Here is a 26,854-nt window from a genome sequence, read left to right on the forward strand (position 1 = left end):
TGAGAGAGTTGGAAGAATGCGGACTCACTCTTGAGGATGCGAGAGCTCGAGTCTTTGAGGAGGAGCTTTCTGTAGCTTGGCGAGAAGCTTACGAGGAAGCCCTCCTGGAAGCTCGAGCGAAGCTGCGGGACGAGTTAGCCACGCTAGAGCATGAGCGGCGGCTGCAACGAGTCCGTGAGGAGGCGAGGGAGGCGGCGCGAGAGCAGGTACGGGTCGAGGCGATAGAACAGACGCGTAAAATGGAGGAAGAGCGAATAGGGCGAAAGCCATGTTTGCGAGCCCCAGTCAAAATGGCTGATTCAGTTCGCCCAGATACTCTAGACCAGCTGAGAGGCAGACCGTCTGTGTTCACGAGTGATATTGGTGACGCGGACAAAGAGTTGCTAGAGCCAGAGCGCGAAACGGTGCGACGCCGCGTCTCTTGGGGCAACTCTGGAGGTCGGCCGAGTATGCAACGGAGCTGTGTGAGCTCGGGTGAGGAGTCGGAGGAGGAGAGTGGACAAAGAGAGAAGAGTGCGGAAGAGGAGTCGGAGGAGGAGAGTGGACAAGGAGAGAAGAGTGCGGAAGAGGAGTCGGAGGAGGAGAGTGAGAGGAGAGAGAAAAGTGCGTCGAGAAAGAGACGGAGACAGAGAGGTTTGCTGAGCAGTGACAGCGAGCTCGAAGTTAACTCGAGCTGCGAGTTTAACTCAGCGAACCTGACGTCATCCGAACGCCGGAAAAGATCAGCCGACTCGCTCAGGGCTTTGGAGTTCCTGAAGCATTGGGAGCTCCAGTTCTCGGGCGAGAGTGATCACGAGGAGGCGGAGGAGTTCTTTGATCGACTGTGTGAGTGCAGAGTAGCGTTAGCGGTGCCAGACCGCGAGCTGCTAGCGGTGTTGCCGTGCATTTTCAAGTTGCAGGCAAGCCGCTGGTATCGGGCGAAGAGAAAGAGCCTACGAACATGGGAGATGTTCTGCCGGGCCTTTCGTCGCCGATACATGGTTCCGTATTGTCGGGAGGATTTGGAGGAAGATCTGCGCAAGCGAACGCAGCACAGAGAAGAGAAGATTGCGGCGTATATCGCGAGTCTTCAGTATCTGGCTTCGCGCTTTCGCCGACCTCCATCCGAACGTGATTTGCTTCGTATCGCATATCAGAACCTCCTTCCGGAATACCGGAGAGCTATTGGCGAAAAGTGCGTCAACAGCTGGGAGGAGTTGGAGAGGTACGGCCGACGCTGGGAGCGGCTAAAAGAGTTAGATAGCCGTTACGCACCTCCGCTGCCAGCGGAGAAGATGCGCGTTCCCGGTGCGGCGTACAAGGAGGAAGGAGAGACCCAGAGAGCCGCTGCAGTCGAGAGGACAGAGCATGCAGGCCCTGGTGACGAGTTGCCTTCTATCGAGGTTGAGGAGAGGACGAGTGAGAGAAAGAGAGCTTCAACGAGGAGAAAGAGAGCTACCGTATGGCGCGGCCTGGTGCGTCCGACCGCTAATGCCGTGGCTCGAGGGGAGAGGCGAGGAGATGGTACGTGCTTCACCTGCTGTAAAGTGGGGCACCGGGCATTGAATTGCCCGGAGATGATTTGCTGGGCATGCCAACAAAAAGGACATTCACGAAGGAAATGTCCTGCGCGTAGGCAATTGCCACAGACATCATGACAACTTTGCAGACGAGTGAGCCACTCAGGTCTGTGTCTAGATTGCCGGAGAAAAATGGCAATGCTAGAAAGACGGAGAGCTGAGGAAGGAAATGAGAAGAGAGAGAAGTCAGCGGAGGTGGAGAGAAAAGGATGTGAGAGAGTAGTGCTAGAGAGATGTGCAGGGGAGAGAAGAGTGTTGGCCTGGGACCTAGTGAAAGGGTTAAGGCCAACTTCTTCGAGAGAGGAGTCAGCGAGAATGGAGAAGAGAGGAAGTGAGAGAGTGGAGCTGGAGAGATGCTGCGAAAAGAGGAAAGTTTGGACCCAGGACCCAGTAAAAGGTTTAAGGCCAACTTCTCCGAGAGAGGAAGCATTGTTAAGGGGAGGGGATTGCGACGTTGCAAACGTCGCAGCCGCGTCGATACGAGGAATCTCGTTCGATGCGGCCAAGCTCTGAGTGCGCGGAAGAAACAAGCGAGTTGGATTGTTGTTGTCAGTGCCAGCCTGACCTCGAGTTCGAGGAACGGGCCGGCTAACCGTCCACGTTAGCGCGAGAGTGAGCATCGTTGGCGCGTGAGTGAGCCTCGACGGCGCGCGCGCTGATTGGTCCTCCGCATGTCGCGAGCCAATCAGTGGGCGCCGATGTGCGACTCGCTATCCGCGCGGACTGCCAGCCAATCAGGCGCGAGGAAGATGCGCGGGCCCGACGAGCGCGAGTGGAGAGTGAGCGCGAGAACGAGCGGGAAATCGGGGAGTTCTCTCACGACTGTCGACGGAGTACGTCGACGTGCGAGAGAGATACGTGGCCTCCTCTGTTGCGAGGAGAATCGGGAGAGTCTCCCGAGGTTGTGCGAGTGTGCGAGAGTGTGAGAGAGTCATAGGTGCAGCGCGTTGGCACGAGCAAGTGCCGACACCCGGACGAGCCAGCAACCATCCGCACGAGAGGAAGGAAGCTAGCCAGTCCGCCATCATTGTCCGGAGGACCAGAGCAACCAGCAGCCTTGGCGTGGGAGAGCCGAGGAAGCTAGCCGTCACCAGGTCCACGAGAGTCAGGGAGGCGCCGGCGGGAGCACCGACGGACGTCCACCAGGGAGAGAGCGAGTAAGAAAGTATTAGAGAGAGAGAGAGAGAGAGAGAGAGAGAAAGAGATAGAGAGAGAGAGAGAGAGAGAGAAAGAGATAGAGAGAGAGAGAGAGAGAGAGATCCGAGAGTGAGACGAGTGTGGTGCGGGCACACTAGAGAGAGAGAGAGAACTCGAGAGACCAGGGTGTTGGTGTACAGTGCGGGCGCACACCAAGACGTCTTCTGCGCGAGGCGTCTGGCCAGCGCACGCGAGAGAGAGAGAGAGAGAGAGAGAGAGAGAACAGTGCGAGGAAACGCGTGTGCGTGAGATAGAGACAGCGCAAGAGAAAACCCTATAGCTGCGCGGCTGCAGCAGGTCGGGCTTGCCACAAGCGGGAGGCATAGCCCGCGCGCGCGAGAGAGAAAGAGAGAGAGAGAGAGAGAGTCAGCCGTCAGCGGACTGGACCTGGGCCTGTGGCCCGCCGTCTGCTGCACGAGCGTGGCTCGTGTTTAAGCGTCCCAGTGTAAGCCCTGCGTGGCTAAACTGTGCGCGGGAGGCACTACAGCCACCGTATTGTAGGGAAGGGCTGGGCGAAATACATGTGCAATAAAACTTAACCATTGTGTGTGATCATTTTCCCCTCTCCCTAGCGTTCTCCCAAACGTGATGATCGCGGTCAAATCCTACGTTTAGAAAAATCCTAGTGCATGCGAGGCTCTAGGTGTTGCGCACCTGTGTTGGGAGGCACAGCGTCGCAAGGCTATCTGGACTGGAAAACAACAGGTCGAGAGAAAGAGAGGGAGAGAGAGCCTGCTGCTGCTGTGCCTCCGGATCGTGGTTTGCATTCATTAAGCCTCGACACGCAAGCAGTGGCGGCCGGTCCTCATCCCCGCGGCGCCTCTCTCTCTCTCTCTCTCTCTCTCTCTCTCTCTCTCTCTCTCTCTCTCTTTCTCTCTAGCTACTCTCCATGCAGCATCCACCTCTCTTTCTCTCTCTTTTTTCCACTTCTGGCCGTGGCCAGCGTGTGTGCGTGCGCGACGTATCATCCGTTGCGTTCTGTTCTCCAAAGCTCCTCTCTCCGATCGAGGCTTTCATTACCACATCGCCTGAATCTTGACTTCATAATGCGGCCTGCTGCCGCTACCGCTGCCGCTGCTATTCTCCTCGATTTATGTGCGTTTCTGGACTTAGTGGCCGCCCTCTCTCTCTCTCTCTCTCTCTCTCTCTCTCTCTCTCTCTCTCTCTCTCTCTCTCTATCTTTTTCTCCTTTGTGCCTTGCTGCTTTATTTCGCACACGCAGAGCCGCAGCGTGAATGATTGCTTTTTGTGGCAATTAAGTCCCCTTTGCCGATGCGCGCGCGGGTAAATGTCTCAATGATTGGTTTTCTCGAATAAAAGTGCAATGATGTCCCCTCGGTCGTACGAGAGAGCCGGAGGAGAGCTTGTTAATGGCCGGGACGCTTAAAAAGCGACAGACACGATTCGCGCCGCGACGAGTATACGTTATGAGAGCTTTCTGCTACTGCGGTAGCAGCGCACCGCGCGGAGTATGCAAATTATCGATGAAAAATTTGCCGGATAGACGCTTCTGCCGATCTCGTTATTTATAATGGAAGCCGATAGTAACTCTTTATTTTAAGCGAGCGATTCTACTGAGCATAATAATTCTCGCGGTACACGCTGCAGCCCCGCGCGCGACAAAGATTAATATTATTATAAATAAACTCGATTCGAGAATCGTGCAGCGAGAGATGTTTATGCGTCGGTAAAGCTCCCCGCACACGCGGGCGAAAAATGAGCGAAACGCCGCAACAAAGATGAGAAAGTATGCGCGTACTTGCGAGTTCAAGAGCCAGAAAGTATGGAGACTATAATAGAAAATCATTCTGTCCGCGAGATAAAGGAGGGAAAAAAAGAAGCGAGATACTGCGCGCCGATGCGGTCTGCTCCCTGTACGCACGGCGGGGTGCCGTACTAAATAACGCAATAACGCAAGAATTATGACAACTTAATGATACTTTATGTATAATTACACGTCTGCGCGCTTTTACACTGCCATGGCTGTTAAAATAGACGAGCTGACTGAGCGTGGCACGACCGTAACGCGGTGTAAATTTTCAGTCTCTGCGAGCTGGGGTGGTGCGGTCAGAGACGAAAACCTGTAGCAATATTTATGCGTTCGATTTAAACAATATACAACTGTTATGTAGATAATAGACCTACTGTTATGTTTTTTTCGACAGATCGATCGCAATAAACATGTACTTTGCAAGTTCATGGCGGAAGGGACGATTTTGAGAAAAAAACGCGCAATGAAAATCGCAGTGTAAAATCCAATGATAATAAATATCTCTCTCAACTCGGTACAAGCGCTTTGACTGCACTATCTGTCATCTGCATTCTAATCGTGGCCAGCTGCAGCTTTTTCCAACCCTTATATACATTCTCGAGCAAGTGTAACACTTTGCATTTCTCATTTTATCCCCGCGTATCCCTCCCTACGATTCTCTCTCTCTCTCTCTCTTTTTCTCTCTCTCCCATTGGCTCGAATCGGCCATGTGCGTCAATTTATCTAAATCATCGGCTGCAAATACATTATACACACACATGCGTATGGGTATAAGCATAGAGGCCCTCGTGTCCACACAGAGCGGAGAGAGAGAATCGTAATGCATGTTATACCTAATAAAGCAACAAGCATCGGGATGTTACAGCAGCAACAGCAGCAGCCACGAAGTCGCGGGTATCGTGTGCGCAGCAGCGCCTGCATCGAAGCCACCTATACGGGGTGAGCCATAAAGTATACATGCGGGTATAAAGGAAAGAAAAGGCTTTCGCACCACGAGTGCGCGCGCGGCTGTAAACGTAATTAAGTGCATATTGAATAAAGTGGAGAGAAATAGGATTTTTAGTTAGGTCTGCAGTATATGCGCGAGCTTTTTTCTCTGCTACTCGCTGACGCGCGATTCCAATGCGTATACTGCGCCTACCTTTTCACCGCAGTGATCTTGAGATTTTTCATCGCTTGTATGCGCCGCGATGAGTATCTGTATCAAAGAAAATTGTTGAAACGTAATTTACAATTCTGAAATTCTGCAGGCCCAATAAAATATTTGATATGAATAAAAAGATTACACACTATGTTTCCAACTGACCTTATAATTTTTGAAGTGCAATCGCATATTGCATACCACACTTAACACTTTCAGATTTGATTTGTACTTACATGTTGGTTTGATATACTGGAAAATAATGCAATTTTAGACGGTCTCTTTTACTTTCGCTGAAACTTTCAAAATTTCTGATGATCAACGAAGATTATAGGCGGTGTACTATTTTTCACATCTGAATTTGCGAGCCCAATGCATAAATAGTGGTATATCACCGATACCCATACCACCTTTCGTTGTGTCTTCTTGTACCACTCATGCTAGAACTGAATTACTTATTTAATAGTGCATTACGTTGCGTGTAACTTAAATGGTTCCTTCTTAAACGGCGCGTAGTTAGCAACCGAGCAAAACGAGGATGCCAAGCACCGTGTAAAACTGAATCATTTAAGTCACGAGTATCTTACAAAATTTTATAGCGCAGACTGCTAAAATCTGCACTTCACTCCTATCTGTGACTAAAGTAGTTGTTTTTTGCACCGTGAGGTTAACGCACGAGCGTAACGTAGCGAGTCACAATGTTAGTTACACGCAAGACTATAGTATATTTGGACATCTAGAATCGTCCAGTGGTCTCATGTTCATCTTTTTATAATCGTGTGATAAAAAAAATGTTTCAACCACTTCTTTAAGAACGTAAAAGTGAAACAGCGTAAAAACAATCATGTTTAAATCAGTTATTATTAAACACAACACACCCTGTACGAATGGATCGCGTGCGAAGATTCGTATGTGAGGGTGCGTTCGGACACGCATCTGTGTGGCTGTGCGTCGCGGTTATATGGATAAGAGTGCGTGCGTGCAAATTCCCTCCCTCCCCTTCTCTCTCTCTCTCTCTCTCTCTCTCTCTCTCGCTCTCTCTCTCTCTCTCTCTCTCTCTCTCTCTCTCTCTCTCTCTCGGCGTTTGCAAAAAAGTACATTGCATTTATAAGTCATTTATTATGAATTACACGATGCTATATTTAAAATGGGAGGTATGTCTTGTACCTGGATATATGGGATATCGAGATTATAACGCATGAGCTCTCCCTTCGAGCTTCCAGTCGCGCGCGCGGGAAGGGAGAAACGCGCGCGCAGTAGGCATCTGCTGGAAGCGAGAGCAAAGGGTAATAAGAATGCGAGAACGTACGAAAAGGTGGCGTTTTTTTTACTCGCAGCTGCTGAGCACGAAGCTTTATTTACGTTAATTAAAAATAGATGGATTTACCGACTGACAATTAAGCGAGAGTGTAATATGTGCTTCTGCTTCTAAAAATGATGGCACTTGTAAAATAGTTTTGATCGTAAGGCATTTACTTTCGAAATTATAGCAAAGCTCGCCATGATTGTCGAATAGCGATTGTCTATCGTGCCAAATATGAACATTTCAACCGTTGCGAACAACTTGGATCTATTCATAACTAAAAATCGAATCGGAATTCATTAATTTTCGCGTGCTTCTTACAGATGCGACTGACGGATCGATAGAAATCACGGGTTGGTAATTAATTACCCATACCCGCGCAGCAAAACATTCTTTATAAAGATTCTCATCAATTATTAATATCCTTTCGAAAGAATTTGGCATTATCGTTGCAAGTATATTACAGCGAAGGTCTTCCCTCGACTTACTTTTAAATCCCATAAACCTATACCCACCAAACAATAACCAACTCTAGAGTATACAATTATCTTCCGAGTCAAAATTCGGCGATCGTACAACGAACGTGCTTTGGCTCTTGTTTAGAAAAGTCTCCAAAGACTTGACGTCTCCGCACCATACAATTATGCTCATCCGTGTGTCATAAAGCAAGCAAAGATAAAGATCAGCGCATATCGATAAATCGTCGCAAAACAATTTCACATCGCGCGCGCATCTACGTCAATAACTCAGTCGTCCCGGCAACAAACGGCATATGCAATTTCATTCGCTGGCCGCGCATCGTAAACACGCTTACAATAACTTAATCAATAGTATGCACTCTCTTTCTCTCTCTCTCTCTCTCTCTCCCCAGCATCCGCGAGATATATTTCATGGCTTTTAATAAGCAGGTAAAACCTTTTCCGACTAATTTCTCATTTCCCATATAAAACTGGTAAACGTATATCGCTCGTCGTGATGCCGTAAAGCCTTTTACGATTTCCACCGACGTTTGCATACGCAGCTCGAGAGGAAAGGATCAGCTCTCGTCGAAAGAGAGACGTCCGCGATTTTAATACACAGTCGGCTACTCGTAACGACAGTAAACCACATTTCACAGGAGTTTACGCGCGCGACCGGTAGTTGACATCATGTGTGTGTGTGTGTGTGTGTGTGTGCATTGCTAGCTCTCGGCTTAGCTCGGCGCGCTGCACTTAACCGTGCGACTCTAAATCGCGATTAACTAAGTGTGATCGGGGCTCTTGCGAGTGTGTATAGCTATGCGCGCGCGGTTATATTCTCGCGCTTCTAATGTGTGCGCAGTGAACCGTATGGTTTGAGGTCAGTACGTGCACTTAGAAGCTCGATCATTTGCTGAGTATCTCTATCGATAGATACTTAGTTTATAACTTCAGGTGCTCTTACTTACTCGTACAGTATATTGGTTAATCAGGACTGGATTTTAATTTAATATAGTATAATTTATGGACCTTTTCGTGTCCCGGCGAACCCGGTCCCATACGTAACAGTTGCGTTACGTTTCGCATAGGCAGTTTCATAAAAGTGCATTTGACAAAAAAGATCGCCACGGCGGCGCGTGCAGGTTGCAGCATCGCCTGCAAAAACCAGTTTTGGGTTCTCTCCCCTGAGAGAAGTCGCGGCGGCAGTGACGAAACGGTACAAATGCGCTACGCGTCTTTAATAATGTATACATCTAAATTTGTGCGTTCATTTGTCGCGAGCTATTTTGGGCGAAGAGAATCATCGGTTTCTCTATACAGAGAACTTTACGACGTATTCTCGATGATGGCGAGCATCGATTTCTCGTAATGCTCTAAGTGGAACTTGCTGATGTTAGAGAGGGTATAGAACTTTCGAGTCGAGACATCAAAGAGCGCGAGGACGGACCAGATGCAGACGCGCTCGCGCATTTTTGCGCTGGAGAAATAAGCAAACTATCTCGCGAATTTCGCGAATCTTGGATTTGAAAAGTGATTTGGCGAGAAGTCATACGTACACTCGGCATTGGACCAACAGGTTGTTTTATTTAACTCCTCGCGATAATAACTGAAAAAAAAAAATAATAAGCATAAGCTGTCATTTAGCAATGCGATAACATAGACAGATAAAGCGCTAATAAATTTAAACCTTAAATGACAAACTTGTTAAGAGTTAGAGAACACGAATCCGTTTACAAATAAAATGTTTTGAAAAGCGTCAAAAGCTTCAGCTACTTTTCAAGCACTTTAGCGGTGGCATAAAACCGCCTTCCATATTATTTTGCATTTCAATATGCCGATTTTTACACGCTTTAAGTTATATTAACTCCATTACTTCATATTTCATGTCGACAATATTCATAACTTTCGACTGCGCGCCTGTGAACACACATAGAAATCGGCAAATACGTTCTCACGATAAAGAACTTCTTTGAATTCCGATAGCCGTTCTCTACATTATATTTGCGGGTTTTCTCTCTTTCTCCTTAAAGTTCAATAAAATTTAACGAACTCTCTTGAAAAAATTAGCGAGAACATTACAATAATCATCGGTCGTTACACACTCACCACACATCGCGAGATTGCTAATTAACCGCGTATTAGAAAATCGCGAAATCAATTTCACACTTTACACAAACTCGGTCTCGCTTGCGCGCGCGCGCACTGATTTACATGGAAAAACCATATAATTTCCTCTTGAAGACCTGCATATACGCGCAACGGCGTAACCACGCGAGGGATATAGCTTCAATTAAAAGAAAATCCGCTGCAACAAGTTAACACAAGGATTCCTGTTCTTTACATCTGAAAACTCGTCGCGTGGAAGCTCTCACTTTGCCGATGCGGAATTAGTTACCAGTTTTAGTCCGTATCGACGCCAGACTTGGCGCAAGCAGAGACTCGAGATAGCGTGTCGGAGAGTATAGGGAGTAGAAAAATCGAATGGAAACATCGCGTACGGGGGTATACATGAAAAAGGCAAAACTGGCCGCGAAAGAATGAGGAATTTTATAAGCAGCTGCTGCTGCACACCCTCAAGGAACAAGATTATTGCAGATACGTAGTCAGGCATATATGCGTACAAGTATGTGTACATACAGAGATACACTTGCAGCAGCCTCCGACGAAGAGACTCTCCGCAACGCGTCGTATCTCCGTACACCATATGCATATACATATCCATATAGGTACGTGTGCACATACGCAGAGGACGAGGAAAGAAGGAAGGAGGGGAGGCGCGAGGGGCTAACGGCCTCCCGACAACCTAGACGTACCTTGACCCAAGAGAGTTTAGAGAGAAACAGGTGCGCGAGCATCGACCGAGAGCAAGCAGAGAGAAGGAAAGAGGGAATTCATTGCCGCCTAGAGAACGAGAGAGAGAGAGAGAGAGAGAGAGAGAGAGAGAGAGAGCCGCAGATCTTTCCGCGTTCCGTTAAATCGCGCGCGTGTGTGAGCCGTTTTTGGTTTTACGGCCGAGAAAGTATATTTATTAATTTTGATAATAACAGGAGCGCACGATGCAAGCGCGGGGAGTTATTAAATTTTAATTTGAGAGTGGTACTGTAAAAGCGCGCAGAGGATGAAAAGTTTATCGAGGTTTAAGAGGGTGCCGCCGAGAGTAAGAGAGTGGCCAGTTTTACGAGCCGAGTCGATTTTACCGACTGCTGCTGAAAAATTGTGCTGATTTATAAGCCCTTGTCGTAAGTGCGTTTCTCGGAATCTGGTTCAGGTGTCTGTTGTGTATTTGAAAGGAGAAAGAATTTCGATGTTGACGACAGAAGAATACCTCGATCTTGCGATACAGGGGCTTACATCCTAATCCTATTCATTCGATCGAATATAGAGACATTTCGTCGCAAGACTGGTATAAAATATCAAACCCATACTGGAGTAAACAAGCCCCAGAGGGACGTATTCAGTTTCACAGCTTGTGAAATTCATCATTTCGGAATCTTCCAACCGCTCGCAACTACGTTAAATCCTTGTCTATAATAGTCCCTATATAATTGATTTATTCCACTTATCACTTAATCGCCCCGAGACTCAACCCACGCATGAACTTACTAGTTAATGCTCTCGGGTCTTAAAATAAGGGCAACACGTTCGTAAATACCCGGCTAAAAAGGTACGAGCTTCCTCTTTTTTTCTTCCTTTCAAAATTGCCCGCTTTCGCGCTTTTACTATTTCACTTAAAGCTGTAACCAACACGCGCACGCGCGTTTCATCGATATAAGAATTAGAAGCTTTTTAAGTGGCACCTGCTCGGTAATTGAATACGGCGTTATAAGTTCTCTTTGTGGCGCAACGACGGCGAGCAGGTTGACCAGGCGATTTGAGATCATTTGGAACACATTAAAACTAGATTTATTACGTCTAGTTTATAACTTTCAACATCTTCGTTTGTCGAGATCATATATCTACGACAATGATTATCTATCTGTTAATATGGTAATAACAACTATGTACACTTCGGTCATGCCATTATTTTAAAAAGCAGCGACGTAAGAATTAATAAGCGACGCAAAATTGTCGAACTGGCGAAAGCTAGCGCTTTCCAAATTAATGATAACACGTTTAGGTTTTCCCGCAAAGACTATAGCACATTTCAGTGATTCGCCGCAAAGACCAACACATTTTCAGTGCAAGTAAAATTTGGACTTGTACCGTTTGAGAGAAAATAAAGGAAATTATTTATCGTTTATTTCAGATTCCATTAAGCTACATTCATACATTTTTTACTATGAATATTATTTAAACTTTAATAAGTAAAACGTGTATACATTTGAGTACGCGTGATCCACATTTTGAAGGTAGAATTTTCATATATGACAAAATCTAAAAATAAAACACCCATTAGTCATATATGAAAATCACTAATTATCACTGTGAAGCCGTATATTTCACTGTACAATTCGTAGAAAAAAATACCATACAATTAAAAAATCGAAGAAAACCGCCAGAATATTTTTCTACTCGTTCTTGAGGTCTGCGTTTAATAACAGTGAAAAGAAATATTTGTGTTAATTTTTGCACAAACCAGCGATATTTACTTTTAAAATAATTAAATCTTCTCACCTGAATGGAAATTTTTAACTATCTACTCTCTAACTTTCCAAGAGTGATTTTTTCACTCTAAAAAGAAGTGATCAGTAAGATCACTCAAGTTTGAGTCATAACATGATCCAAATCACTCTTATAGAGTGATTTTCTATCACTCTAACTATAGAATCATAAAAATGACTCAAAGTAATCGAGTGATAAAATTTTCCTGCTCTGAATCACTCGATGCTGGAGTGATGTCGCACGGAAAATAATGCAAATTTAAAAGGTAGAAATTGACTTATCTAATAATCAGATGTTTAGTGACATTATGCAAGTATTGTTGATTTTATTTATTAATTATTGTTCATATATTATTAACTTTAGTTAGTTAGTAGAGTAGGGCTTAAAATAAAGTTCTTTTTATTTCATTTTTAATAGATTCTATGAAATTCACGTATCTGTTTATAATTCTAAAAAATGCCCGTGTAGACAATTGAGGAGTTTTTGCCTAGAATCCAGAAAATGTTCTGCTCAGTGGGTGGAATATATCTTAGATTCTGCCCAGAAATTTCTCCCACGGGTGACCGCAATGAGACTAACCTCTTGAAAATTTTGGCAAAGGCAGAGAGACGCTAATTTGAGGTTAAAAGGTTAGCATAATCAGAAAATCAGTTCCATTTTATTAATACTTTAATTTGTTATAATAAATACAGTCCTCCTACTTCACTATGTGACGATAACATTAGCCCGTACATCGTACAAATCTAGTAGTTTCTCACTGACCACCAGGTGGATGCGGCACCGGCAAAGTATTACGAACCGACAACTCGCAATTGATTTAGCCACCTGAAGATACTCATAAGAGCGAACTACTCAGACCGACAGACGTGGAACATGGCTTTTTATGATCTGACTTATGCTTGCCAACTCGCAGCAGTGATCCTCCTTTTCCGGCTGGCAGGGCGCAACCTCCAGTCGTATAGATTTTAGGGGTGCGATTCCTAGCTCCTAGGGAACTACCCGAGTTGGCTGTCAGTACCGTGCTGCAAACAAATATCAAAACCAAGCTGTTACCATCTCTGCAGCAGCTACAGACAAAGACGAATTAGAGCAGTGTACGTTAAATCGTTGCTTGCAGCAAAACATTTATGCGAGCAATAATAATGTGGGAAGGCAATCTTTTCCGCGTGCTTCCCGAGATTAGAAGCTAAGTGACGCATTTCCGCTGCCGATGGCGGCGGGCGAAGTGACGTTTTCTTCTTTCCGCGTGGCCAAGGTACGTCACAAAGAAAACCCAAACCCCGAGCCCTGACAGAACGTCTCGAAGCACCCCGGACGAAGTGCGGTGGCAGCGTCCTAACCAGCCTGAGTCCGCAGAACCAAGGGAGGGAAGAAAGCCGTTGAACTGGGCCTATAAAAAGCCCGACTCAAGCAACGAAGCTTAGCCTTGACGGGAATCTTGAGAGTTTTTACCAAGCTACAACGAGACTAACCTTCAAAGGTAACCCCTAGACAACAAAAGTTTAAATATACAAATATCAAGCTACGTCAGTGTTCTCGATTCTCAATGGAAATCCTGTACAACTAATCTTTCATTTCCGCAATAAATATCTCTGTTTGACAGTCTTATTATTTATTTCCTTTGGAAAAATATACTTATATTTTATATGTGACAACGAAGTTCTCTTGGTGTTTTTTTATTGATGCCCTGATGAGAAAGGATCAATTCTTCGAAAAGTTGGTGAATAAATAGTATTCAAATTTAAACTTGCTCGTAGGGATTATTTTAATTCTCACGATTAAAGACGAATTAGACTTGTTTTACCAAGCCCCAACTGTCAAAAAAGGCTCGAAATGCGCTTTAAAAACTAAACTTTTAGTTTATTGGCTATCCGAGATTTGCTGACAAATTAGCAGAATTTTAACCATCGAATCATGGTTTTGAATTATATGGGATGAATTTTCAGTAGAAATGATCGAAATAGCACTGTAACTGTGACAGCCACTCTATCAATATTTGTAGTACAGAAATGAAGTTGGTTTTTGGGCGATTAGTGCCCACAGAAAGTCTGCGGCATTACTCCTTTGTAATTAACGTAAGGTTACAGTTGCTATATGGGGAAGTAATGAATTTTTTTTTACATGGCATTTGGAACTCGAAAGTTCATCGCCTCATCTACGCAAGCCTTCCATGCTGCCCTATCTTGTGTCAACCCCACCCAAGATGCACCTCTCTGATCGACACCCACCCGTCCTATTTCTACTAGATCCGCTTTTACGTTGTCCTCCCATCTACGTCTAGGTCTACCTAGAGGTCGCGTTACCATCGGCCTGCCCTTCATGACACGCGCTGCCGTACGGTCATCTCCCATTCTCGCTACGTGCCCTGCCCGTCCCAATCTGCGCGATTTTATTATTCTGTTAATATTTGGTGACGCGTACAGATTGTGTAACTCATCATTGTGTAGTCTCCTCCATTCCCCGGTTTCCTCATCTTTCTTCGGCCCGTATATTTTTCGCAAGACTTTATTTTCAAATACCCTAAAACGGTTGTCCACCTGCTTAGTGAGAGCCCACGTTACGCACCCGTACAGAACCACCGGCAGTATTATTGTCCTGTATATTCTTATTTTAACGTTTTTAGACAACAGCCTCGACTTAAGTAAATTACTCACGGCGTAGAAGCAAGCATTACCCGAATGGAGTCTCTTATTTATTTCGACATTAATCTCGTTTCTATCATTTATAGTCGTACCCAGATACCTGAATTCGCTAACCTTTTCAAATGTAAAATTCCCAACTCTGAGATCTTCCTCCCCTCTGCAGATGCCTAGCTTATCCACAATCATGTACTTTGTTTTTGATTCACTCACTTCTAACCCTGTATACTCCACCGCTTTTATGAGGATTTCCGCGTTTCTTGCTACCGTTTCCCTACAATCCCCCAGTATATCCAAATCATCTGCGTAGCCTAGTATCTGCGTTGTTCCATTAAGCGTTGCGCCCAGCTGGCTAACCTGCATGTTTCTAACGACATACTCTAACGTTAAGTTGAACAGCACCGTAGAGAGCCCATCCCCTTGTTTTAAACCATCGCGTATCATGAAGGGTTCTGATACATTACCGCCTACTCGGACCTTTCCCGAGCTTCCGTTCAGACACATTTGAATTAATCTCACGAGTTTTTTCGGTACACCGAGAAGTACTAGAATTTGATACATTTTGCTTCGCTTAATAGAGTCGTACGCTTTTTTAAAATCTATAAATAGTTGGTGTATGGTTTCGCAAAATTCCCACTTTTTCTCTAACAACTGTCTTATGGTAAACATTTGATCGCTCGTCGATCTGTTGTGCCGAAATCCGCACTGATAATCTCCTACTATATCTTCCGCGAATGGAGTGAGTCTAGCTTGTATTACGTTTGACAGAACTTTGTAGCACGTTGCTAAAAGTGAAATACCCCTATAGTTATTGCAGTCTGTCTTATCTCCCTTTTTAAAAATCGGTATAATGATAGATTCCTTCCAATTTTCGGGTATTGTTTCATTTTTCCAGATGGCACATACTAGTTTATAGATTTTGAAAGTGAGCTCGACGCCCCCATATTTGAGTAACTCAGCTGGTATAGAGTCATTTCCCGCGGCTTTATTGTTTTTTAGTTTTTTAATCGCGGCCTCTACTTCTTGGTAGCTCGGTTCCTCCACGTGGGGTTCAGCAGTGTGAATTTCGTCCCCTAATTCTTCGCTATTTTCGTGCACGTTTAATAATTTATCGAAATAATTTTTCCACAGCGACAGTAATTCGTTGTCATTTGTTACGAGGTCCCCGTTTTCGTCCTTCATCAATTGCGCTCTACTCCTAAAACCCTTTCTGATGGCGTTAATCCCTCTGTACATTTCGCGGGGGTTATTTTCCTTACTGTTAGTTTCTATTCTCCTAATAAGATTCTTTTGATACTCCCGCTTCTTATTTCTGTAGATCGCGCTCGTCTGTTTCCTTACGTTAGAATACTCTTCTACGGTCCTATCGCTTCTATTTTGTAAGCTATCTAATTTAGCCTTTTTGCGCCTTTCAAACCAGAGTTCGCACTCTTCGTCAAACCATGGTTTGTTCTTTGGCTTTTTCTTTTTACCCAGTACTTTGTTCGCGGCCTCTTTTACCGTTTTTTCGATGCCCCCCCCCCCATAAGCTATTCGGTTCGTCATTCCCCTCCGGCGATGTGTTTGCTTCTTCAAGTGCCTGAAACCTGTTATTAATTTCTATCTGGTACCTAATTAGCTGTTCTATCTCAATATCGAAGCTTTCTACCTTGTTTGCTCGCTTACTATTTTGATTCGCTACTAGTCTAGCTCTTAATTTGGCTACTACTAGGAAGTGGTCCGAGTCGCTATCTGCCCCTCTGTAAGCCCTTACGTCAAGAACATTAGTATGACGTCTTTTTTCAATGAGGAAATGATCAATTTGGTTCTGTGTGGCCCCGTCCGGCGCTGTCCACGTTGTCTTGTGTATGTTCTTGTGCTTAAAACACGTAGTTTTGATTATAAGATCATTTGCCGCCGCGAAATTTATGACCCTAATACCGTTATCATTGCTGGCTTCGTGCAGGCTTTCCTTACCTATAGTAGGCCTAAACATTTCCTCCCTACCTATTTTAGCATTGAAATCGCCTAATACTATTCTTGTGTCGTAAGACGTGAACTGGTCGATTACCTGCTCTAAAGTTTCGTAATAGAGATCCTTAGCTTCTTCTTCTTTGTCCTCCGTAGGACATAGTACATTAATAAATACATATCTATACCATTCCCCTTCGATAATGATGTACGAGAGCCTATCATTGACGGATTTGAAACTTTTAACCGAATGTATGATGCTTTTGCTTACAAGAAATCCGGTGCCTAGAGATCCCCCACTCCCGGCCCCATACAGGTACGTGAAGTTACCCGATGCTAGTACTCCGCCAACTGGCCACCGCGATTCCTGTATTGCTAACAAATCTAGATTGTACCTATCAGCTTCCTTTTCGAGTTCTTTAAACGCACCTGCTCTGTATAGACTGCGAACATTCCAAGTTCCGACCCTTAAGTCCCTTTTGGTTCGGATTTGATATTTTTGAGCCATGATGTTATGTTAAACCCGCGCGCTTTGGATCCTGTTCCGATCGCAGGTGAGTCCACCGTTCTAGAGGTGATAACCCCCATACCTCTCTAGAACTAAGTATGAGAGCTTTCCGACTTTGACGAGGACAGTGTCAATTCGTCGTCAGACACACTACGTTTTCATTCTAGCATCTTTACGCCCCCCTGCAAGGCAGCGCGCCTTCGCTGGCATCGTTACCGCGTAAGACCAGGTGACGAATCATTCTACACATCCCCTTTCGGGGCAGTTGTCATCGCTCCCGCATCCTCCTCGGCAGCAGGATTTTTGCCAATTTTTGTAATGTGTGATGAAAGAGATAGATTGAGAGATAAGAGATAATGTGAAGTGTTTTTGTTTTTGTGGTGCTTGCGTAGTGTTTCTAGATGAATGCGTTCGACAGTGTGGGCTCATCACACCCACGCCTGTTCCTATCGGCTGTCCGCGGCTGCTTATTCAATTTATTCGCAGCTAACCTCTTTCTCAGGGGCTGTTCCTCTATCCGCAACCTAAGGACGCGCTGTGTAGTGGTGATAGGCACCCACCCGTCCGATCTGGACGACAACGCCCAAGACCCGCTTAGGGTAGCGGCATTGTAACAGAGTAATGAATAACACAATTTTAATGTGGCCTTGTACCTACAAGATAAGTATCAAGACAGCCTCAAGCCCGCGTAAAAACAAAGAGAAGTGTGCGTGCAAAAATTTTAGCAAATCAATTCAAAGTTGTGCCAAAAAATTCAAGTTAAGGTTTTAGTATTGATCCAAGTTATCGTGTTCCTGACGCGAAGAGAAATCTCGCCTTCCTTATCCCGAGTATCCTTATACGCAATCACTATACACTTTTACATGCTTACACTCAATCCACACCTTACTTTAATTTACAAAATCATATCTATATCTTATAATCCTATGAATGAAGGCGCGCTTCGCGCGCTCTTGATTCTATCTTTGTCTAATAACACTGGTAGAAAATCTATTATAAGTGTTGGGCGGCACACTAACGTCTGCTAATATTTTATAAGCATGTAACATGTTACTAAATCCCTCAAAACTATTTTTTAATAAATATATTAATAATGCTCAATGTCGTCATCATTGGATTGAATAGTGAATTTGAAGAAAAGTTCAGTATAAGAGTCAGTGGGTTTGTCTATCATTACAATGACATTTATTTGCATTATAAAAAAGCTATACAACTGAAATTTTACACAGATACTTACTATGCTACCTAGAAAACATGTAACCTACATGATTATGATTTAACTGTTTTCATTCATATTTTCACATCCAGGCCCATATGAATTTTTTAATTTAGCGTATCAAATTTTGCTTGTAGACAGTTACATAGAAACTATCATCTCTAGCACATTATATTTCTGGTTTACAGTGTATTTTTACATGAAGAAAGTGATAAGTATTTTAGCTTTTTTGTCAAGGCATTAATTAGAATTTTGACTTTTAACAGTTGTGAGAGATTTTGAGACCGATACCTGTTTCTCCATTTTTGCATGTTTTCTCATTCGAAAACTAACAGGTCTAGAGAGCTCATATTTTGCATATAGATTTCTTTTGTGATTGTGAAAAGATATTTAAAGTTGAATCGACCTTAGCTGAAAAACTTTTGTGTTCGACTACAACACCTATGATAATTATTTAGTCGTATAGCATGAGTTTGCATTCACATCAGTGTCGGAGTCGAAATCAGAAGTTTTTCAGCTAAAAATCTCTCACAACTGTTAAAAGTCAAAATTCTAATTACCTAAAACCTTGACAAAAAAGCCAAAACATTTATCACTTTCTCCATGTAAAAATATGCTAGAAACCAGAAATACAATGTGCTAGAGATAGTAGTTTCTGCGTAACTGGCTATAAGTAAAATTTGACCTGCTCAATTAAAAAATTCGCATGAGCTTGGATGTGAAAATATGAACGAAAACAGTTAAATCAGAATCATCTAGGTTACATATTTCTAGGTAACATGTCTAGTAGCCTTTTTACAATTCAAAGAGCATTTTATAATGATAGACTTAAACTTACTGACTCGGATACTGAAGTTTTCTTTAAATTCACCTCTCGAACCTCACCGAGGGCGACTTCGGGCACAGAGACACAGTATATCTTCAAACTCTTTATTCTTTTAATTGAACTTCTCACTGACATTTAAAAAAAAATAAATAATATTCGCACACTTTATTATTACTTCAAATAGGGTTAGGGTGCCACTTTTCAATACACATGTTGTAATACTACACACTCTTGGTAATGATTAATTTTTACTAAAATTTCTTGCTAGTTATATTACATATATTTTATCTGTTATCAAGGTTTCCACATTTCATTTTAAACACCTTAAACATTTCTACCAGGGTTATGAGTTATGACTGTTTTGAGGGTTATGAATTTAAAGCGCGGTTCTGATCTCGTTGCCTAGGCAACCAACCAGCAACCAATCAGAATCACCTATTAATGCTTTACAACAAAGGCCATCATTTTTTAAAGAAAGGATTCATTTTTGAGAGAAGTTTTATGCCACAAGATCTTCCTCTCTCAGAGCCCGAATAAAAATATTTCTTGTAGCTCTAAAATAGTTGCTTATTTGTCTCATTCCGTCTCATTCCCAACTAAATCCAAAAAGTAATTAAACATCGAATAGTTTCCATGTTGGAGCGTTTTCGACTCTCAAAACACAAATAGACGTGCAGGGTGCTCGGTAAGTCAGGACACTGAAGAAGACCCGAAGTGGACTTGTATAGTAGCTGGCGAAAAGTCTTAGCGCTTACGGAAGAGGACGAAATCCTGGCGGCGTAGTGGGGAACTACGTGTGCTCCTACATTTCTATATAAAAGTCGCCACGATATTTTTCAATCGACTCATAATTTGTCCAATTTCTCTCCCGCCGTGACTAGATAAGACCGTCCAGTCAGCGTTACGTCGAAACATTACCAAACGCAAAGGCTCTTTTTGATTTCCAATCAAACCAAGAATTCAGTCAAAGCAAAAAAAAAACAGCATTTCGATTATTGGAACGCGAAAATTATCCGCTGTTCCAAATCACGCAGCTATGACAGTCGCCTGACAAGTTAATGCCGCTGCTTTTATTTTCTCTTACACGTACTATGCCAGCTCTCTCGCGGGCAGTGTATGTGGAATATACGCACTCGGCGTTACCTTATTTTCCAAGAAACTTTTTAACAAGCACGCTGGCAAGAAATGTATACACACACATACACATGCAATTTCGCGCCTGTGTGTACAGCTCACACTAACATAGGCAGCAATTATACAAAAGTCGACTTCCGCGGTACCGCGCGAACAACACTCGGAGCCCGGAGTTGTTTGCCAACTGTCCGGCTCTCGTGTGTGCATAACGCGCACAAGACTTCATCTCGAGACGGCTGCAATGTATCAGAGCTGCACACCAGCTTATGAAGCAAGCGAATTTTCCTTTTCGCTCGCGCTCGCGCGCAAGTATTGCCTATTTACGCATGCTTATGCTATTAGGATGACTTATGGCTTTTTGTTCTTTTCTAGTGTTTATAATTCATACGGCCGGCTGCAGCGACGATGTTTGCTTAGATTTGCTCGACACGACGATTGATTTGCCGAGTGGATTATTAGGTAACATAAGACATCGTAGACTTTTAATCTATTTTTCTATCGACTATCGTAATTTTTGATTAGAGTGTCTACGGCTACTGCGAGAAACTAGCTTTCACTCGTAAAATATTATTACCCTGACGGATTCGAACAAATCAGAGCTGACGCTGTAGCTCAGAGCTCGTATACCGCGGATAAGGCATAACGACACTCGCGTTCTTTGCCGATCAATTTTTCCCGCGAATACCCTGGTGGAATCTTTGCACAATCACAAATGCAACCGCACCCGAGCTACTCGCTCGAGACATCAAAGGCTCGCGGGTCGAGATATATAAATCGAGGCGGCGATGCGCAGCTACATCATAAAACAGCAAACTATATACACCCCCCTCCCGTATCAATAAAATACCGAGACGATATTATGCAGTCGAAGCGAGACGGAGGAAAACAAGTACGCGCGCGAGCGCGAGCACTGAAAATAATAGCTTCATTTGCGAGAGCCCGCCTAATTGGAGGATCCCGGAGAGTATAGTAGCTGCGCGGCAGCGCGACGAGCCGCCGTCGAGTAATCGCTGCTCGATATTGTCGGCACTAATAAATTTCTCCAGGGACGATCCCTTTCCCCCCACAACTCGGCTCCCCGGCTCTTTCTTATGTATACCTATATGCGCGGCGCGCTTGCGCAAAGCGGCATAAAACGCGCGGTTCTCTCTCTCCCTCTCGAAACACCTGTCGTTGAGCGGCGCTCCTCGTTAAAAGCGCGCCGATCCACGGAAAGAAGAACAAGAGCTACGGATATTATGGCAGTTGTGAAAGTCAGCCGGACGAGCGACACATCGTTTTTCATGCGATTTCATTGTGCCGTACGGCTTTTACGATTTTTAAATAGCCGCCATGCGTGCCGTCTCTCTCTTTCTGTTGTGTTTTTATACGCCGATGCACGGCTATAAGCTTACGTTCGAGAACGGGAGGAAATATATAAGGATGCACGCGAGTGCCCGGGAATTTTTTAATTAGAAACGCGCGCGTATTCTCTCTCCCGTGCTGCTGCGGTGCAGAATTGAAAGGGTGATAATCGGACGAGTCGATCTTCGCTCTCTCGACGCTTGTTTTGGGTTATTATAAGAGAGATTTTATACGCGCCGCGTAATAAAGCTCGCGCGCAAAAATTCCGGCTGTATAAAGTCGCTTTCGTCGCAAGTGCCTCGAGTGCGTATATTTGAAGTTTATTGATTTGGACGTTTATTATTGCTTTTACGCGTCAATGTCTCGTTTTCATTCGTCGACTATCGAGTTACGGAGACGTTTTAAAGGAATTCATTGAACCAATTTTCATTCCTCCCATAAACGCGCAAACGCAATGCCAAAAGCTAAAATCTCCACGCGTACAAGAAAGTCCACACGCAGTGAGAGAACGGAAACAACAACGTGCGTGGGCCGACAGCCTGACAAGTTGACAGGGCGCGAGAGGAGAGAGAGCCTCTCGACCACCCGACACCTCACTGTCAGCCGAGCCAGGACTCTCTCTTAACTCCTTCTCTCTCTCTCTCTCTCTCTCTCTCTCTCTCTCTCTCTCTCTCTCTTCCTTTCTTCTTTCTCTTGCCTATATGTATACGCTTTCTCGCTTATAGTCACGACGCGACGACGACTATCGGTTCGCATTCTTCGTCTTTCTTCCCCGAATCCGTGTGAGAGCGTGTCTGTCACCCTTTCACGTTGTCGCGAGAGATGCGCTGTCTTAGGCTGGGTGTCCACAATGGAGCGTTGAGGAAAAGACTTTGCTGCTTCTCCGACGCGACGAGTCGAAAATCCGAGGAGAAATATTCGATGACCGACTGCAGTGTATTAGTGTATGCTGTATCGGATATAAAAATAGCTGGTGGAATGCGGTACCGAGACTACTTTATCTGCTATTGTGAGGTGTGATTCTTACGATTTTCGGATCAACGCGCTCTCGAGAATTTTACTGACGGAATCGGCTCGAAATCCATTCTTGCAGCCTGCCGTGCGAACATTTTTCACCGTCACCAGTAGCAGGAAAAATCAGCCTAATGCCAGATATATCAGCGTCGAAGCGCATGATCAGCTCTCCATATCCTATCCGGTATAGGTATATAATACATTCACGCGGGGCACATAAGCTTTATCTTTAACGTCCGCAACAGCGCGAGCGAGCGAGCGAGCGTGCGCTTGTGTTAGGGGATTTACTTTAATGTACTTCGCCACAGCGGTTCTTCGGCGCGCGCACGTCCGTCTGGACATGTGGACGAACATGCGAGAGGAGGAGCGCACCGCTATGGACTCGCACCGATTAACGAGCGTGTTACGGCTCCTTTTCCTTCGTTCTTAATTGATGCTCCTTTTGTTTTTTTTCTTCTTTATATTTCCCCCGCACGCAGCAAGCTCCCCCGGTATTTATTGAATACTTATCGGCGATCCTGAACACGCGCAATTAGGATTTCGCTCAATGCGCGCGAAAGTAATGTCTACATTCTCCGCATAATTTTTGAGCGCGAGCGCGTTCATAACTCACTGCGCGCGATCTGGGACACTACAACGAGCAATTTGTAAGGGGCGATTCTTTCGCGCCGCTCTGAGGATAAATCAGAAGCTACAAAGATGTGTGTAATCTCGAGCGGAGAGAGAGAGAGAGAGAGAGAGAGAGAGAGAGAGAGAGAGAGAGAGAGAGAGAGAGAGAAGGAGAGAAAGAAGAGAAAATCAAATCTTTCTCTCTCCCGTTTTCGTGAGATCATTACTGCGCGATACTGCCGGGCGCAGGTTTGTAAACGACAATCCCGAGATAATCGGAGAAACCTCGCGGTATTTATGGAGTCAGGAAAGAGAGAGACGGAGAGAAAGGCAGAAGGCAAAGATGCTTCTCTTCATCTTTCTCTTTGTTACTTTTTTCCTTCCTCCCTTCCTTGCTTCTTTTTCCGACGCTTGGACTTTTTTTATCTGCTCGAAGCAATGTCTTACAATTCACGACAACGTCAGGCCAGATAACATCAAGCGGCTACAACGCAACAATGCGCGCGATGCTCCGTGAGGGGGAAGATTCACGCATATAACTGTCTTGCACTCGATACGCCTAAAGGAGAAGAGCGAGCGAGAGAAAGAGAGAGAGATAGAGAGAGAGAGAGAGAGAGAGAGAGAGAGAGAGAGAGAGAGAGAGAGAGAGAGAGAGAGACAGAGAAGCAGCTTACTGGGCGGCGACCGTAAATGTTTAGTCCCTGTCGTAAATGAGCTTTGCTACGGTTTTACGGTCCGCGGGCTTGTCTCCCTCCCCCTCTCATATCCACATCATCCTTTTCCAACTTATTATGTTGATGACGGCGGGAGTAGGGGTACTTTTTACGTTTTCTTGCTTCTCGCATACGCTTGCAGGAGCCATAAAATCTAGATTCTTTATTTAGCGCAGTGTTTTGGGCGATAAAACAAAGTCCTCAGCAGCTGATTTTTGTTTTGCTTTTCTGTGTGGTTAAAAAAAATCAAAGTTTTACAAAAACAGGCACTTTTATACATATCTTAATCCCGATGGTAATGCTTCCTGTCGATGAGGATTTATTCGTAAAATCGAGGCAATGAAAAGAAGAGAAGAGAACACAGCTCCTCAGTCGAGATGGCGTGGGAATGGTCGACAAGTGTACACGTGAGCTAGCGCGAGAGCCACGTTAATGCCTGGATACATGATCCTCGCGCGCGAGCATTGTTCCGTTGCTGCACTACATCAATTTGAGATACATCAAATGCGGCCGGCCCACGCGTCGGCTAAGTGATTATACGCGTGGAGTCAGGCCGATACAAGAAAGGCATTTGATGAATCGTTGGAATTTCATAATACACGGAGGACAATCCACGAGGTAAGTTCCGGGTTAAGTAGATCGAGTCAAACTTGGCAAGACGATACTTTATCGTTTTATTTTATTGGGGAAAATGTTATTCGTCAACGTACGCAGTAGTTAGATCTCCCATACAATCAGCCGAGGCCAACGTCGTAGTCTCGATAGCACAATTTACACTAGACACTGGTACACTCGACACTCGATACCGTCCACTGAACTCAACGCACGTGTATGTTCGTGTGCGTGCGTGTAAGCGGGAAAGAGAAATAAACGCGCGCGAGCTGCGAATGTTTCTCAGGCTGTTACGGATACTCATATAAAGCGCGGAGAATGATGCATGCCTCTCGATAGGTAATATAATGTAGGCGGCTAACGAGAAAGGGCCGAGAGCTCTCTCTCTCTCTCTCTCTCTCTCTCTCTCTCTCTCTCTCACTCCGCGGCTGGATCGAGCCTCAAAGGGTGGATCCCGTAAATTCGCTCGAGCACTAAATCAATTGAGCTAGGCGCAAGCGGAGGGACGAACTTACACACACACACACTCGCGTACTCTCTGCGCCGATAGAGTGTGAGCGAGAATGCACGGCGAATGAAGAGAGAGAGAGCGAGCGAGAGAGAGAATGAACAAGAAGAGGTGCAGCGCGCGCGGAAATCGAGAGACGTTGCTGCGCGCCTGTTATCTATAACTATCGCGACGACAAGGTATCCGCTTATAGGTAGAAGACACCGGCGATAAATTGCGCTAAACGTGCACCTATAGCCTGCAGTTGGCGTACGAGAAAGCCGTGCGAGAGACTGTGCCCCCTTATGTACCAGCCTTTGTCCGGCGCGTATGTCACGTTCTCCTCCTCTCTCTTAGCGAGCTTCTATGTAACGGCGCAAATTGTACCTCTCTTCTTCATATATACTTCACTTCGTCGTCTTTTTATTCTTCTTCTTCTTCTTTCCGAGATTCGCTTATTCCTTTCCTCCTATGTTTCTTCCCATGTGGCTTTGTTTCCCTTTCCCCGTATTTGCTTTACACGCTTTTTTCTCATTCGATGGCTTTTCAAAACATGATTGCATACCGTTGTGTCGATGTGTGCTTTTCTACTTGAAAAATGAAGCTTTTTCAGAGTTGCTAAGCAAGATATCGTCGTTTGGTATTTTAAGGATTAACAAAGCCCGACTGCTCGTTTGTCAAGTCTGCTTATACTGTACGCTTGTCTAGTTTTTCATCCACGATTTCCGTCGTCGTAGATAAACAGTGTGAGGCTATACAGCCGAAGATCTGATGCCTCCTATATCTGTCCGTAATCGCATTAAGTATTAATTTTCGTGCTTTTCTCTCGTACGGGCAGTCGCGGAACGCTTCTATCGAAGACTCCGGAGCAACGAAGGACGAGCGAAATTGGTTTAGCTCTGGTGAATTCGAGTCACGCGATCCTCCGAGACAACCAGTTTTCTCTGCACTCTATATGCATGCTTAACGAGCCATACTTCATGAGTCGTTCTTGTGGCATACCCGCAGTGCTTGGGAAATAAAAGGAAGGAAAGACTCTGTCGCGTCCGAGAAACCGCGGGTGTCGTTTTCCTGCGGGTGACGCATAAGTTCTCCGGGACTTTGTCGATGCAACAAATTTCTCGGCTAATTCTTGTATATATCGGACTTGAGACAAAAAACAGTGCCACTTTGAATGTGAATTTGTGATGGCGCAGCGCTGCTGGTACTGGTACTAATTACTGCGCAAGAATTAACGTTAATTTGCGAGCCTGCACTTATTTACGATTTGAGTAAATTGCATTTTGTTTGCACACGCAGACACGCCTAATGCGATCTGTTTGTTTTAGTAGAATAATGTCATCAATAAGAGTAACTTATGGATCACACGCGTGTTTTGTGGTAGAATTCAATTGAATAGCCAACTGCATTTTGCCGAAACAATTTTACACATCATTTATTCAGTGAGGTATTGGTTTCGTTATTCTACGTTGGAAATTTATAATTTTATATGGCTGTTCATCTAATGCATCAGAACCAGTCGGGCAATGAGTTGAGTGAATATGATAATGGTCCCTTTAGTTGCTTACATTACTATTTAGTTAACAATCATGTAAGTAGTCGGACTTGTTAGATAAGTTTTGAAGCTGCCTTGAATCAGCTTTTATTTGGACACCAAAATAAGGATGCGTCAGTATAGCTCACCAATAACTAAATTATACAACAATACAAATTTGGATTTTATCTAATCCAAATTCTTTCAGGCCCTGCCTACATGCCGGAAGACTTCTAG

At 44.7% G+C, this 26,854-nt stretch overlaps 1 protein-coding gene across 1 annotated transcript; it reads left to right on the forward strand.

The window, feature by feature from the left end:
• Nucleotides 1-290: 290 nt before the first annotated feature.
• On the forward strand, nt 291-26,854 carry LOC116416656 (acrosin-binding protein-like). Its single transcript, XM_031925764.1, has 2 exons — nt 291-1,398; nt 26,826-26,854. The coding sequence occupies exons 1-2, from the start codon at nt 291-293 to the stop codon at nt 26,852-26,854; spliced, it is 1,137 nt and encodes a 378-aa protein (XP_031781624.1).

Source organism: Nasonia vitripennis (assembly GCF_009193385.2).
Source record: "Nasonia vitripennis strain AsymCx chromosome 3 unlocalized genomic scaffold, Nvit_psr_1.1 chr3_random0004, whole genome shotgun sequence".
In the NCBI taxonomy this organism is placed as follows: Eukaryota; Metazoa; Arthropoda; class Insecta; order Hymenoptera; family Pteromalidae; genus Nasonia; species Nasonia vitripennis.

Bases quoted from the DNA above. Each gene is read 5' to 3' on its own strand.
- LOC116416656 (XM_031925764.1), top strand. From the start codon at position 291: ATGGCTGATTCAGTTCGCCCAGATACTCTAGACCAGCTGAGAGGCAGA. The intron at 1,399-26,825 runs GTGAGAGAAAGA...AAATTCTTTCAG, and splicing joins CGAGGTTGAGGAGAGGACGA to GCCCTGCCTACATGCCGGAA.